We start from the raw sequence: 12,805 nt of genomic DNA on the forward strand, positions 1-12,805 counted from the left end.
TAGAGAAAATGTTATTTAGAAAATCATAAGAAAGAGAAAAATACATTTATAGTATTTATTTTTACAAATACGCATATAAGTGGACTTGCATAATTCACACATGTGTGGTTCAAGGTCAGCTGTAGTTATCTTTGGCACAACTGTAATATCCCCCCAGGAAGCACATTACCTTTATAGCGGGCCAAGAGCTGCTTAAAATCTAACTGTTGGTCTGGCACTGCATCTTTGACAGAATCCTGATCCTGGATGTGCAGGCCAAGCCTCAGGTCTTCCTCTACCTCTTCAAACGCAGTTCTGTTGCGCCTTGCTTTAAGCTTCTCCTTTGCCATCTGTTTCATGGAGCGCATATATGGGCTCCCATCCTGTAATACATACCTGAGGAAGGAAGACAAAGAAATGTGTCTGGGTATATGTGGGTCTGCTGGCGAATGAAAACATTTACCTATTGTATGTGCTCATTCAGCAGAATGCAGCTGTTTCTGATTATTGTGCTATTCTTCCACCAGTCCAGGATTCTGCTTGTGGTGCCCTATTTCTGGTGGGGAACACACTGGAATGCTTTGGGCTCTATTTTAAGGTAATTCTAGAGGCAATGACTTTTAAAAAGTAAAAGAATAAAGACAGGTAAACTAGCTGAAAGATAGTTTCTTCAGATTCACATTCAATGGAAGTTGAATAGGACCCAGAAAATCACAGTTTTAATAAGCTCCCTAAGTATGCTTATTGCACACTAAAGTTTGAGAGCCATTGTTTTTGGATTTTTGGTTTGAGAATATGGTTCCATAAAATAAATATAGAATTAGGAAATGGGTTTATTAGGAAGGAAAGGAACAAGGAAAAGGAGAAAAATTCTGAGTTGAGTGTAAGGTGCCAGACATCAAGGTATTTTCACTTGGGAGCTCAGGCGTCAGGTACAGAGGTGACAGCTGAAATCACACAAGTCTAAGAGAGTTAAGAAAGAGTTTAATAGGGAGGAGAAACAGTGCAAGGATTAAACCTTGGGGAATCTTCAGGGTTAAAGAGTAGGAAGAGGATGCAGAGCTTTCAAAGTAGAGAAATCTGTACCCAATAGACATTACCACTTTCCACCCAGCACTAAAATTATATAGACATCTCAACACTCAAACTATACTGCAACTTCTTGAGTTAGAATGATGATGATAATAATGGCAAACATTTATAAAGTACTTACTTTGTATCTCCCAGGCACAGTCTAAGCACTTTGCAAATATTAACGCCAAGTATTAATTAATTCATTAATCCTCATAACAACCCTGTGAAGCAGCTTCTATTAATACATATTTTACATATGATAAAACTGAGTCACACCTCGCTGGTGTGGCTCAGTGGTTGAGCGTAGACCCATGCACCAAGAGTTTGCCGTGTTGATTCCCCATCAGGGCACATGCCCAGGTTGTGGGACCGATCCCCAAAGTGGGGCATGCAGAAGGCGGCCAATTGATCTCTCTCACCGATGTTTTTCTCTCTCTCTCCCTCCTTTCTTCTCTCTCTAAAATCAATAAAGAAAAAATAATTTAAAAAAACAAACGGAGTCACAAAAAGGTTAAGCTACTCACTAATGTTACAGTTAGAAAGCAGAGGGATTTAAATACTGGCTGTCTGTCTGAGAATCAGTCTTTTTTTTTTTTTTCATGTTAAATTCTCCATACATTTGGTCCTTCATCATTTTTTAAAATAGACTTCATTGCCCTGGCCGGTTTTGCTCAGCGGTTAGAGCGTCGGCCTGTGGTCCCGAGAGACCCGGGTTCGGTTCCCGCTAAGGGCACGTACCTCGGTTGCAGATTGTCCCTGGCCCTGGTTGGTCGTGCGGGTGGCAGCCACTCGATGTGTCCCTTCACGTCGATGTTTCTCTCTCTCTCTCTTCCTCTCTCTCCTTCCCACTCTATCTGAACAGAAAATGTCCTCGGGTGAGGATAAAAAAAATAAAATAAAATAAAATAAAATAGACTTCATTTTTTAGAGCAATATTGAGCAGAAGGAACAGAGATTTCCCATATACCCTTCTCCCTCACACGTGCACAGCCACCCCCTCATCAACACCCACAACAGCATGTACACTTGCTACAAGTGATGAACCTGCACGACACATCATGATCACCCAAAGTCCACGGTTTGCACTAGGACTCCAGAGTCAGTAATCTTAAGATACAACACTGCCGACAAATTGCAAATAATTTAATAAATATTTGCTGAAAGAAAGGGGAAAACAAAATCCTCAAATAGAAACATTAGAAGACAAACTAACACCTTTATTAGTATCCCCACAATCTGAGGGAAAATAATAATTCTGTTTTCAAAGACTTCACCAAACCTTAATTAATGTCTTCCTTACCTTGTCACAGCAATTGCATCTTCCAGAAAAAACTGATCAACAGGAAACGTACGACCTGGAAAAATAAATAAAATAGAAAATAAATAAAATAAAATAGGAAAGCCTCAAAATATCTGTTGAACTATCCTAAAACAGTTTACATATGCAAAATTATCTTAAAACAAAGCTTAGCACAATAAGGCATTATTTGTTTTGTGGTCTTAAAAGTATCAAAAATTTAAAAAAAGCTTTTGATGATAGCAATTGGAAGGGGGGTGGATTCCAGTTTGCGAAGAAAAAAAAAAGTGTACAGGTGAAGAGATCATTTGCTAATAAAACATTTTACCTTTATAAAAAATTTTGTTATGGCCCTGGCCGGTTTTGCTCAGAGGTTAGAGCGTCCGCCTGCGGTCCGGAGAGACCCGGGTTCGGTTCCCGCTAAGGGCATGTACCTCGGTTGTAGTTTGTCCCCGGCCCTGGTTGGTCATGCGGGTGGCAGCCACTAGATGTGTCCCTTTCACATCGATGTTTCTCTCTCTCTCTCTTCCTCTCTCTCCCTCCCACTCTGTCTGTACAAAAAATGGAAAAATGTCCTCGAATGAGGATAAAAAAAAAAAATTCTGTTATACTTTTCCCACCCTCCCCTTCTTCCCCCACAGTGGACCTTTAAAGATTCAACAGTCATTCTCTAGACAAGTATATAATTTCTTCTTTAAGTCTACTGTCAATATGCTCTATAGCTAGACTAAAGGACTATTACTCGTCAGCCAGTGCTTCCCAATTGTCCCTTGGAATCAACTGCAGAAGGATAAACTGGAGCCCCAGGTGATAAATTTAATCACACAATGAGATTGTGAAAAGCACCAAAAGCAGACACAGGCTACCCAACTTCACCTTCTCTCAAAATGGACCAATATCCAGGAATTTAGCAGAATTCAGCAATGAACAAATACATGTTTCACAGATACAACTTCCTCCTTTATGACAGATTACCATTATAAACTCACATTTTTAGGTTAAACACGATGGAATGCTAGAAACATTAATAACCTCGACTTTTCAAAATAGCACATATAAAATTAAAATCTCCTAGTAAACGGACAGAATGTTGCCTCTTTATTAATGTCATTACAAGGCTATAATCTTGTTATATACTAATTACTTCTTCTCTAGAAAGAGGAACAAATACCTATGAATTTTATATCTCAGTATAACTTTAAAATAATTTCATTTGCTTATTAGAACAATACACATTTAATGATGCATTTAAATCACCTGGTATAGTAATAACTGGGCAGGAATTGAAATACTCTGAAAAGAGCTCCGCGTTTAAAGTTGCACTCATCAAAATAACTTGGAGAGTTGGTCTCTGCAACACAATGTCTTTCAAAACTAGCAACAAGAAGTCACTAGAGGAAATAAAAGAAACACTGAGGATCACACAAATTCAATGAATGAGAATGAATAACTTCATATATTTTAAGCAAGGAATGTGTAAGACCTATGTGAAAACAATTATAATGTTCATACAAAAATGTTTTATGTTCCCAGATGTGAGGACTTAATATTAAAAATATATCAATTTCACCCCAAATAAACTAAATTCAGTGTAATACCAATCAGAATACCAATAGGATTTATCATTGTATTTTATAATTCTATTTCCTGAAATCTACATATACATAAAGAGGCATATATGAAGATGTTCATTATGGCATCATTTGTAGTAGTAAAACAATGGAAACTATCTAAATGTCCACCAACCAATGGTCAATTATAACAATATTCCGTTCTGAGGAATAATGTGAGGCAGATAAAAAGAATAAGGTAGAATTCTAGATACTGACATGAAAATATCTCTATGACAATGTTAGTGAATAAAATCCAAGTTGTAGAACAATATGTACTATAGAATAGCAATATCCTAAATGGTCTCCCTGCTTCAGCCCTTGCCCTTTCAAATCTATTCTCAATACGGCAGGCCAATAATTCTGTTCAAATGCAAACCTGATTGTACTACCCTTCTGCCCACAATCCTTCAAAGACTTATTGATGTCCTCACTAACAAGGCCCTATGTGACATGATCTATAACCCCACCATTCATTTCCTACTCCTCTCCCACTTATTCACTTAGCTCCAGTCATACTGTCCTCCTTATTGACCTCAGGTCCTTTGTAAATGTTATTAATCTGCCTGGAATTCACAGACGTATCTCCTTCACTTCCTTCAAGTCTTTACTCAAAACTTACCTTTTCAGCCAGGCCTTCCCTAACCACCCTATTTAAATTTTCAAATGCTCCCCTCCCCTCCATTTCATATTACCTTTTCTTAGTACTTAACATCTCTATAGTTTACTTATTTATCTGACTTATTGTTGGGTTCTCCCCCTAGAATATAAGCTGTATAAAGATAGGGATTTTGGTTATTGTTTTCACTACTGCAGTATCTAGAACAATGCTTGGGATATAGGTTGATAAATATTTGTTGACTTACTAATGAATATATCATTTGTATAAGAAAAAAGGTCAGAAAATAAACTACCTATTTCTAACAAAGTAAGCATACGTCATGTATAGAAGGATATATCACCAGTCTACGGTAGATATCTTTGGGGACGGGACTTGGAATGGTTTGGGAGTGTTAAGGGGGATTTTTACTTTATCTGTACTGTTTGAATATTTAATGAAAGCATATTGTTGTATTACTTAGTCCTTCTTAATTAAATGATCTAATTTATTTGCATTTATGATTCCTTTTTTGTTTTTTAGGTAACAGGAAAGTAATATGACAATAGGCAAATGCTTCAATAACTTATGGTACATCCATACTTTAGAATTTCCTTATGCAATTATTAATAGTAATTTCCAAATATAGTTCATGCTATTAGATCAAAAGCATCACAAAAAATTATATAATCCTAATTGTGTTTGTGGAGACACGTATCTCTCTCTACTATATTTCTCCCCTAATTCCCAATACACTGCCGAAAGGAAACAGACCAAAACTGTACCATGTAATTAGCAATTTCATAGGGGAAAGAAATTATTTTTCTTGACATTTCTTTAATATTTTCTCAATGTTTTAGAATAACCATGTTTCTATATCTATTACCAAGAAATTTATTAAACATTTTAAATGAACACAACTTAATATTTTTTCTATATTCAACCTTTAACCTTTGGTACATTTTTACTGATCTTAGGTCCTAGGTTTTCCTATTTTACTATTTTTCAATTTGAGCTAGCAAATATTTCCCTACTTTTTCTTGTAATTTGTGCACTCCTTTTCCAAAGACGGGTATTTGTAAATGCCAGGGTCTGTAATACTAAAAATGCCAGGAGAGTACATGTTCATCATTAAAAGAGTCATCCTGTTACATGGACATCATGTAATAAGAGATACTTAACACCTCCTGGTGTCATGCTCAGCTGGGCACTGTACTTAGCAGGAACAACAGATGTAATGCATGCTGTAGCTGGTGGGTTTGGTTAATATGGACTTCATTTGGTCATTCATTCAGTCCTGACATTCATTTATATTTTTATGGAGGCTGTATAAGTGCTCCCTTCTCGGGTATGTAATTTCTCTTTATTCAGATATGAATATATTTTGAATTTTTAACTGTTGATATGTCATTAGGTTTCATAAAAATCTTTTGAGAACACTACTGGAGCCAAAAACCACATCCAGTGCTATGATCCAGTTTCTCTGAGTTTGTGAAAGAATAAATGTTATGAAACCCAAAGCTATTCATTATATTCAAAATTACACTGGGTATAATTTCCCCTAAAATTTTAAATGTATTTATTTATTTATTTAAAAATATGTTTTCATTGATTTTTTAGGGAGATAGGAAGGGAGAGAGAAACAGCAATGTGAGAGATACATCAATCAGCTGCCTCCTGCACACCCCCTACGGTGGAGCCCACAACCTGGGCATGTGCCCTGACCGGGAATCGAACGGGGACCTCCCAGTCTATGGGACAATGCTCAATCCACTGAGCCACACCAGCGGGTTTACATTTATTTTTATAATACAATTATTTAAATATTATTAGTCTGGTTGAATGTTTTATTTTATTTCCTTTTTCAAGTTGTTCAGTGATTCTGTGAAAAATGTTTCATCCTTTACATGTTCATTTAAACAGCTGCAAAATAATGCTATTCACCACTCTCCCCGCCCAACACAGTTTTCTGGAGTCTCTATAGTAAGATTATTTGCCCTGCAAAGGTTCTCAGTGTTTTGTTTATAGTCATTTAAAATGTATTATTGTCTTGTTCTAGGAATTAGTTCTTTTTACTTTGATCTATTCTTTTTATATGAAAGTCTACTTTTGTTTAGTTTCTAAACACTTCACATATCCTATTTAGTCATATATTAGTGTATTTATTTTTTTTTAACAAATAATCTTCTGGTCATATGTCTTCCCTGTTCATTTATTAAAAACTTTTTATCAACAGTAACTGGGGCCTCTTTTCATATTTGCTGTTTGCTTCTTTTTTCAGTGTTGCTATTACCTATTTTCTGCTTGTGTCAGTTCACCAACTTTACTTAGACGTTCCTCTTCTATAGATAATTATAATAGTATAGTCCTTGTTGGGAAAACCTCATGATTTTCACGGGATCATCTTTTTCCCAATAATTTTTTTTTACTGTTCCAGAGCATGATCCATATGACAAACTATAATTAATGCCATTTGTTTATCTGGCCCTTCCTTTTAAAATATTGATAATTTTGATTTTATACCTCAACCCTTTAATGCCTTCTAATTCTATTTAAATAAAGTCCAAATGCTTCACTATCCATGATGTACAAGGTCCTGGAACATCTGGCCCCTGCTTCTCCTATCTGCCACTTTTCCTGTCATTGACTACACACCAGCTGCACTGGTCTTCCTCTCATTTCTGGACTCTGATGCAGCCCCTCCCACTGCAGTCTTTGCAAATGCTGGCCTTGCCCCCATTTGTCATGTAAGACTCCTTCTCAGACTTTAGCTTTTAATTTAAATGTCATCTTTTAGTGATGAACATGTGCTCTCCTAACGTTTTTCCTGGAGACCAGGAAAGCAGTTCCTCTTCTATAAGTTAGGCCTTCTCTTTCCCAGTTACCTAAGAAACTGAATTGGAAGCAGAATAAAATTGTTTCAGCCATGTCTTCATTTTATGTGTGGGTATTCATTTGGAAAATCTTTGTTTACCTCTCTTCTGTCCTCTCATGAACTTCATCAACAATAATATGGGTGACTCCTTGCAGAGCTGTATCTCCTTCTAGCCTTCTCAGCAGCACTCCTGTGGTGCAGTACAACAGTCTGGTGGCTGAGGACTTGCATGGAAAAGGGCACAGAAAGAATTCATGAAATTGTTGAAAAAAGAAACACTTTCCTGACAAAGCTACTGTGAATGGATAGGAATCAAGAATATTGAAAACAGCCCTGGCCAGTTTGACTCAGCGGTTAGAGCGTCGGCCCGTGGACCAGAGCGTCCCGGGTTCGGTTCCTGCTTGGGGCACGTACCTCAGTTGCAGTTTGTCCCCAGCCCCAGTTGGGGTCAAGTGGGTGGTGGCAATCAGTTGATGTGTCTCTTTCACATCGATGTTTCTCTCTCTCTCTTCCTCCCTCTCTCCCTCCCACTCTATCTGAAGATAAATGCAAGAATGTCCTCGGGTGAGGATAAAAAAAAAATTTAAGTTTAGGACTCATAAAAATCTTCATAAAGTATTATAAAACATAAAAACAATAGTGAGTGATAAAATCAATTCTGAATTTACCCATTCCTTATTCAGTTAAATGGACTAATTTCCTGGTTTAAGAGCAACTTATTAGATCACTTCTGCCAGTAAAGAATAAATGGTCTTTATAGAGGAAATTAAGTACACCCAAATAAGAGTTTTTAATACCAAAATATTTCTAAAAGGGCTTCCGAAGTATATCCCAAATTTCCCATGAATCTCTAGACCTCAAGAACTCTTTATACTTGAAAACTAAATTTCTGTTATCAGGAAATAAGCAGAGCATACAAACCTTGACACTCTCCAAGCGGATCTGGTATCCCACAGTCAGACCCACCCTTTCTGCTCTCTCTTTAGCAACACGTTCAGCAACAGAGATTGCAGAGATTCGTCGGGGTTGGGTACAGATGATGTTAGCCACCTTCTCTGGTGGTCCGTTCAGAGAATCATCCAGTATAAACTGTGGAATCTGAGTGGTTTTCCCACATCTATAGTTAAAGCAAATAAGACCTAAAATGAGAGTCTGTAAGTGCTAGTTACTAAAGAAGAACCATATGCAATGAAGAAAGACAGAAAGCTAATTAGAATAAGAGCTGTTCAGCTTCATCTATCTTCTAAACCTATACTGACTTATTACTTATAACTGATAATTCCTAGAAATTTGTACTCATTAATGGGACATCAAAAAATAATTTAGTATCATTTATAAAATCAGGACCACTGAATATACATTATCAAGGTCTGTAAATGCCTTTAGGAATGTGAACTCTATGTATGACTCCTAAATAGAAGTATTATCTTAAGTTTATTAAAATAGTTTATATTTTTCCCTTTGATGTTTATTAACTTAGCTATAAGTGAACTGAGGTTAAATAGATAAGAAACTGCAAGATATAAAGTTACTACTGTATCAGTGAGTCTGGGCACAAATGTCATGATTAAATTGAGAACCCCTGAATAGATAACAAATTATGCCTTTGACTTGTCCCTGCTAAATGTGTTTTAATAAAATATAGAGTATGAAACAGGAAAAATAATATGCCCTAAGTTGTCCTTTTTTAATATGTTTTTATTGATTGTAGAGAGAGATGAAGGGAGGGGGGAGGGGAGAGAAACACTGAGGAGCTGCCTCCTGCACACCCGGGCATGTTCCATGACTGAGAATTGAACCAGTAATCTCTCAGTGCAAGGGACAATGCTCAACCAACTGACAGCCACACTGGCCAGAGCCCTAAGTTGTTCTTAAAAGCTCTAAGGAAAGCAAAATAAATTCAGAAGGTAAAAACTTTTCTGAATCTATCCTTTACATTTTAAATGGGCTGCGTTAAAAGCCTTCAGCTAAACCTTTTGCCTTAATATTATCTCAAAGTAGAGATGTACAATGTCTATAAATTCCTAGATGTTTTTCTGAGTTTTGTTTTTGGTTTTTGTAATTTGGCTCTGGTGACTACTGATGCTGCAGTATTTTTTTTTTTTTTTTTTTATCTTCACCCAAGGACACCTTTCCATTTTTTGTTCAGATAGAGTGGGAGGGAGAGAGAGGAACAGAGAGAGAGAGAGAAACATCGGCATGAAAGGCACACATCGAGTGGCTGCCATCCGCATGACCCAACCAGGGCCGGGGACAAACTGCAACCGAGATACATGCCCCTGGCGGGAACCAAACCCAGGTCGCCCTGGACCGCAGGCCGACACTCCCACCGCTGAGCCAAACCGGCCAGGGCTGCAGTATTAATTCCTGTGAAATATTATTTAATAATTGACAGGAAAAGGCGCAAATAACACTAACTACCGGTTTTTCAAAAACGAATGGCTAGGTAATCAGGGTCCATACCATATTTACCGATGAAAGCTGTGTTACAAATAAACTGCATTCTTACCCAGTCATACCACTTATAACAAGTACTTGGTGCTTGCTCAACAATTTAAGAATAGTTTCTCTTTCTTCCCAAGCAGGGAGTGATTGTCTTTCTTGCAGAATAGATTGGAACTGCCTGGAAGCCTAATAAAATAAAAGATAAGGTATCAATCAGTTAGGTAACTTTAAATCACCTTTCACAAAGCTCTGCATGTGAAAACCCACAGACCCATCCTTTCTGCTCTTTAATAACTGATTCAGAGAAAGAAATTGCAGATTTGTTGGGCTGGATGCTGATGATGTTAGTCAGAAGGCTGCTCAGAGAATCAGCCAGAATAAGCTGTGGAATCTGTGGTTTTTCTGATTGGAATAAATGGAAAGATCTTATAAGAGAAATGAACCCCTCTTGCTTAGTACTTATCCAGCTTCCTAGTAAGAGTTTTTACACCAGCACTGTCAAATAGAACTTTTTGTGTTGATGAAAATGCTCTATATTTGCGTTGTCTGGTATAATAACCTTTGGCTACATGTGGTTACTAAACACTTTACTGTGGCCAGTGCTACTAAGGACCAGAATTTTTTATTTTATTTTAATAAATTTAAATTTAAAAAACCACACATGACTGGAAGCTACCATATTGAACAGCACAGTTCTACACAATATCAGATTTTTACCAAAATCAGTAATAGTAAGAGCACTCATTAAACGGTTCTTTTTGGCCAATCATCACATCTATGCAACTCTGCCTGACATCTCATGGCCAGTGCTACATAGTAGTATACGTTTAAACTATGAATGTATTTTTGAATAATGTAAGAAATGTATATTAACACACCATTTTCTGCATATAATTTTATCACCTCTGGACACACTAACCAATTAAACATGTAACTTTTATTTCCATCTTATTATTTATGGTGTGACTTTTGTATTCATTTTGACATTGTATGGGTATTTTACTATACATATGATAATTTTATATACTATCTAAAGTTCTGAGTCACCGAACTTTAGAACTGGAATGGACCTCACACAGCATCTCTAATCCATCCCCCAAATTGGCTAAGCCACTCTGCTTTGTCCCATATTTAACTCTGCCTTCATAGTTCACTGGCAGGTTCTTTTAAAATAATCTTCATGTGAATGAGGATAAAAACAACACAGGTGTTGAAAACAGAGAATTAGCTTAAACTTCTATGCTGTCGCTTACTAGCTATGTGTGTGACCTAGGGCAAGTTATCTATACTGTGAGCCTCTGAAAAGGGTAAGAGTCCCAAAGTCCCTCCTTATCCTTTTCCTTTTCTACAGTGATCCCTCTAATGTAAGTCACAGTAAGATATTAATTTTCCTTCCACTATCACATTGTCTGTCACAGTACCAAAGCCACATGATTCTGAGAATACTTAGTATATATATGTGTATTTCATTTTCACCAGCCATTGGATTTTCCAGAAACATCTAGATTTGTGCCCAGTTTGCTGTGGCATGCAGAAATTTTGAACACTCAGTAAAAGAGAACCAAAAGTATACTAGGGAGGGTAGCCAAAGCTTCCCAATTCCTAATCCCTTCATTCATACATTAGGGAGGCAATGCTAGCCATTCTCTCAAAATACCCTACCTGTTTTATTCGGAACTGCTTGCAGATTTTAGCATTTTCAGCATGTACTGATTTTGCCTGCCAGTCATATCTTTTGGAAATCTTTTTCTTAAGGTTCACATAGCTTTCATTCTCCACTACAACTGGTGCAGGACCTTCATCCTCATCTGTCTCCTCCTCAGGTTCTGATTCTTTTTCAACTTGAAGGGGATAAAAGGAAACATTTTCGATATGGAGCCCTTTCTTTTTCAAAGGGGGAAAGTCACTATCTAACAAAGTAACAGCAACAAAATCATAAAATAGAAAAAAAGTTAAAGCTTGAATAAAGCAGGTTCATTCATTTCAGTACTACTACCTCTAGTGCTAAAGAACTTAAAATGTATCTTCAAACAAACTTTAATCAAGTATAAGTGACTATCATTAAAAACAAAATTAAATAAAAAACAAAGAGAAAATCATGGCATGCCTTGCTAATCCAGTAGACTCTTTACATTCCAGGAATTAACTGAAAGTTTCAACTACTTGCAAATGTACCTAAAATTTTGACACAAAACAACCTATCAAATAATGGTTCAATAAACAAAATGTGGTATGTTCATGTAATGGACTCCTATTCAGCAATAAAAAGGAATGAAGTACTGATATATGGTACAACATGAATGAAGCTTGAAAAATTATGTTAAGTGAAAGAAGCCAGACACAAAAAGCCATAAATTGTACGATTCCAATTCTATGAAGTGCCCAGAATAGGCAAATCCATAAAGACAGAATATAGATCCATGGTCATCAGGGGGTGGGAGAAAAGAGAAATAAGAAGTGACTGCTAATAGTTATGGGGTTTCTCTTTGTGGTGAGGAAAATGTTCTGGAATTAGACAGTGGTCATGGTTGCACAACTCTGTGAATATACTAAAAACCATTTAACTGTATACTTTAAAAGGGTGAATTTTATGGTATGTAAATTATATCTCAATAAAGTTTATTTTCTAAAAAGTCCACAACCCACAACTGTCATTTCTCGAGGAACACGTATGAATCTCAGGGCTAGAGGCTGACATTTGGAAGCGAGTCAAGTGGCGAGTGGGCGAACCCGGACAACTGTCCAGCACCCGTAACTCAGTGCAGCTTCACTGTTCTCTACTTATTGATGTTTACCTGGGAACCCTTGTGAAATAATAAAAACTTATTTCTCTGAAAGAGAGACAGCAACAAATAAGAGAGAATTCTTTGATGAACTAAAGGGTATTAAGTTTGGTGTAAGAATCATACAGCAAACCTGGATGTGGA

At 36.8% G+C, this 12,805-nt stretch overlaps 1 protein-coding gene across 9 annotated transcripts in view; it reads right to left on the reverse strand.

The window, feature by feature from the left end:
• Positions 1–12,805, reverse strand: part of DHX57 (DExH-box helicase 57) — a 57,035-nt gene that overhangs the window by 30,256 nt on the left and 13,974 nt on the right. For all 9 annotated transcript variants that reach the window (XM_036262662.1, XM_036262663.1, XM_036262658.1 and 6 more), the window contains 7 exons: positions 11,541–11,719; positions 9,943–10,064; positions 8,355–8,550; positions 7,533–7,657; positions 3,608–3,741; positions 2,354–2,408; positions 170–375 (listed from right to left, as the gene is read on the reverse strand). In XM_036262662.1, coding sequence (XP_036118555.1) covers positions 170–375; positions 2,354–2,408; positions 3,608–3,741; positions 7,533–7,657; positions 8,355–8,550; positions 9,943–10,064; positions 11,541–11,719 — 1,017 coding nt within the window. The remainder of the gene's footprint in view (positions 1–169; positions 376–2,353; positions 2,409–3,607; positions 3,742–7,532; positions 7,658–8,354; positions 8,551–9,942; positions 10,065–11,540; positions 11,720–12,805) is intronic.

This window comes from Molossus molossus, unplaced genomic scaffold (assembly GCF_014108415.1).
Source record: "Molossus molossus isolate mMolMol1 unplaced genomic scaffold, mMolMol1.p scaffold_m16_p_15, whole genome shotgun sequence".
NCBI lineage: Eukaryota > Metazoa > Chordata > Mammalia > Chiroptera > Molossidae > Molossus > Molossus molossus.